The 3,094-nt window shown below is 44.4% G+C and overlaps 1 protein-coding gene across 1 annotated transcript; it reads right to left on the reverse strand.

Moving 5' to 3' along the window:
- Positions 1–1,912: 1,912 nt before the first annotated feature.
- On the reverse strand, positions 1,913–2,570 carry LOC104955370 (brefeldin A-inhibited guanine nucleotide-exchange protein 1-like; the record flags this gene model as incomplete). Its single annotated transcript, XM_010782701.1, has 2 exons — positions 1,913–2,085; positions 2,284–2,570. Coding segments are annotated over 2 exons (425 nt in total), but the record flags the coding sequence as incomplete, so codon positions are not given.
- Positions 2,571–3,094: the final 524 nt, after the last annotated feature.

Here is a 3,094-nt window from a genome sequence, read left to right on the forward strand (position 1 = left end):
TCCTTTAGCTTAGCGGTGACGTGAAGTCATGTGACCGTGCTGTAGTTCCTTTATAGCCCAACATTAGCCACCTTTAGCTTAGCGGTGGTGACGTGAAGTCATGTGACCGTGCTGTAGTTCCTTTATAGCCCAACATTAGCCACCTTTAGCTTAGCGGTGGTGACGTGAAGTCATGTGACCGTGCTGTAGTTCCTTTATAGCCCAACATTAGCCACCTTTAGCTTAGCGGTGGTGACGTGAAGTCATGTGACCGTGCTGTAGTTCCTTTATAGCCCAACATTAGCCTCCTTTAGCTTAGCGGTGGACTGAAGTCATGTGACCGTGCTGTAGTTCCTTTATAGCCCAACATTAGCCACCTTTAGCTTAGCGGTGGTGACGTGAAGTCATGTGACCGTGCTGTAGTTCCTTTATAGCCCAACATTAGCCACCTTTAGCTTAGTGGTGGTGACGTGAAGTCATGTGACCGTGCTGTAGTTCCTTTATAGCCCAACATTAGCCTCCTTTAGCTTAGCGGTGGTGAAGTCATGTGACCTTGCTGTAGTTCCTTTATAGCCCAACATTAGCCACCTTTAGCTTAGCGGTGGTGACGTGAAGTCATGTGACCGTGCTGTAGTTCCTTTATAGCCCAACATTAGCCACCTTTAGCTTAGCGGTGGTGACGTGAAGTCATGTGACCGTGCTGTAGTTCCTTTATAGCCCAACATTAGCTTTTTACTTCATAAATCATTAAGTGGTGTTAATATGTGGAGATTACCCTGCTGAACTAAACGTGTAAGAATCATAAACGTTGGAAATACATTTACACCGTTTTGTGTGCCACTTTGTGAATCTCCTGCATAAAACAACTTTCTTCCAGCCTTCTGCTGCAGACATCATCATTTCAGAGGTGCAAGAAGAACAACAACGTCTCGCCAAACCTGAGTACTTGCAGGAGAATGATTTCAGTTTCCCCTCAAAGCATCAGACTGCATTTCTAAATCTGAGAGTTAAAGTCTCCAGCAGCAGCAGGAGAGAGGAACTCATGAAACACTTTGGCGAGCCAGACCCCTTCTGTCAGATCTGCAATATGGTGCTAAATCCTCTACAGAGGAAATGAGAAGCTTGTGAAAACTGCTTAGAGAAAAATACCATATATTATTGTAAACAGGATGCACGAATACATCTAAATCTTTAGGGTTGTATAAAAGACCACATTACCCGTTTAGTGAGTTATTATGCTGCTAACATATGCCAGAAAAACGAGTGCCAAACTGGGGAAACCAATGGAAACGGCACCTTAGATCGGAATAGTTTGGATAATAAGAGTTGCATGATTTTCCGTGTTGACATACTGTATTTTGTATGTATGTGTATTGTGTACATATATTACGCAGATATATGTCTCCATATTTAGTACAAATACTACTTTCACGTTTGTTTTTTGGAGGGCAGTTTGCCACAAATACTGCTCTCCAGCTTCATGCATTTTTTAATGGATCAAGCTTATATTTTCCCAAACTAAAAAACATTAAAATATTTCACAGCAAAGTACATAACCACAACAAGTACAAAATAATGCCCTGTGATTAAGAATTCAAAAGTGTCCTTCCTTTATCTCATGCTACACCCTTCAAACTCGTTTCATAGAATTCAGCCCGGTTGCTTTTTCTGAAATCTTGCAGAAAGACAGAGTAGATAACACATATCAAAATGTTCCCTGGATTTAAGCTTACATTTATCTGACAAAGAAAATCAATTAAAAGAGAAAGCTGAGGATAAAGGAGAGCGTAGAGCGCAGCTAATAGTGCCTTATCACTTTCAGTATAGAAACTATTGGCTGCGCTCTACGCTCTCCTTCTGGTTATTCTCCCTCTGCAGCCTCCGACCAAGCTTAAAGGAGAGGCTGTCTTTACTCCTGCAGACGGCGCAGATAACACTCTGATCTTATTTTCCGCGCTGCATGGTTTCTTACTTTGGGTCTGGCGGTCCGTCGGACAGCGGCTTCATGGAGAGTTTGCAGAGCGATCTGAAGACGAGGAAAGCGTCTTTCTGCAGGATGTGAGAGAACTTTGCTCCTGGAGGCTGACCTGGAGCTGCTCCTGACTCCTGAGCACACACACACACACACACACACACACACACACACACACACACACACACACACACACACACACACACACACACACACACACACACACACACCCACACACACACACACACTAATCAGAGAGGGACACTCAGGAAAGGTCCCTCTGGAGCACTAACACCACTACAGGAGAGGGAAGCCCCCACAAGCACCCTCACCTGGGTGTCAGTGGAGGACAGAGACAGCCTGTCGTCGGGCAGAGACGGAGTGAATCCTGCAGAAATGGGCGTGCCGGCGATCCCGTTAGCGTTTAGATTCTCGCTGTCGCTTCCCAACGTCGCCTCGTCCTCCAGAGAACTCTGGTTTCTCACTTCCTCACCCACTTCCTCTCCTGCTTCCTCTCCTCCTTCCTCACCCACTTCCCTCTCTATTACCTCCCTCTCTTCTCCCTCCTCTCCCGATGCCTTCGAGTCAGAGCAGAGGGTTGAAGGATCCAGACAGGTTCCTGAGGAGGAGACATTAGAGGTCAAATATGAAACTCATGAAACTTCCACACTTCATGACTGACATTAACAGTTATCTTTTATATTACAAGTTTATATATAACATATATATATATATATATATATAACAGGTTAGGGTTAATATGCAAATGAGGCTTTATGTAATTATAACTTTTGCCGAATTTAGGTAAAATCTGCGGACAAAACAGACAACTCAGAGTATTTTTCCCAGAGTGCATTTCTGCTCCAACATTAAAGCCTGTTTGTCAGATAGCAGCTTGAGGGCAGAAGTGTTCTTAAAAAGCACTTTTCTTTGTGTTCAAGTGAAGGCAGCCTTCTTTCTATCACCGAGTGCTGCTTTGACCTTTTTTTGTCGGCATGTAAAGAGAACTCCGGGGACATCGTTTGGCCTCAAGTTAACGTGCAGCTTCCCAGGACTCAGATTATTACAATGTGCTGCTTTCCCCCTTCTCCTCCAGTAGGACTCAGATTATTACAATGTGCTGCTTTCCCCCTTCTCCTCCAG

Source organism: Notothenia coriiceps, unplaced genomic scaffold (assembly GCF_000735185.1).
Source record: "Notothenia coriiceps isolate Sejong01 unplaced genomic scaffold, NC01 NC01_scaffold00000541, whole genome shotgun sequence".
Taxonomy (NCBI): domain Eukaryota; kingdom Metazoa; phylum Chordata; class Actinopteri; order Perciformes; family Nototheniidae; genus Notothenia; species Notothenia coriiceps.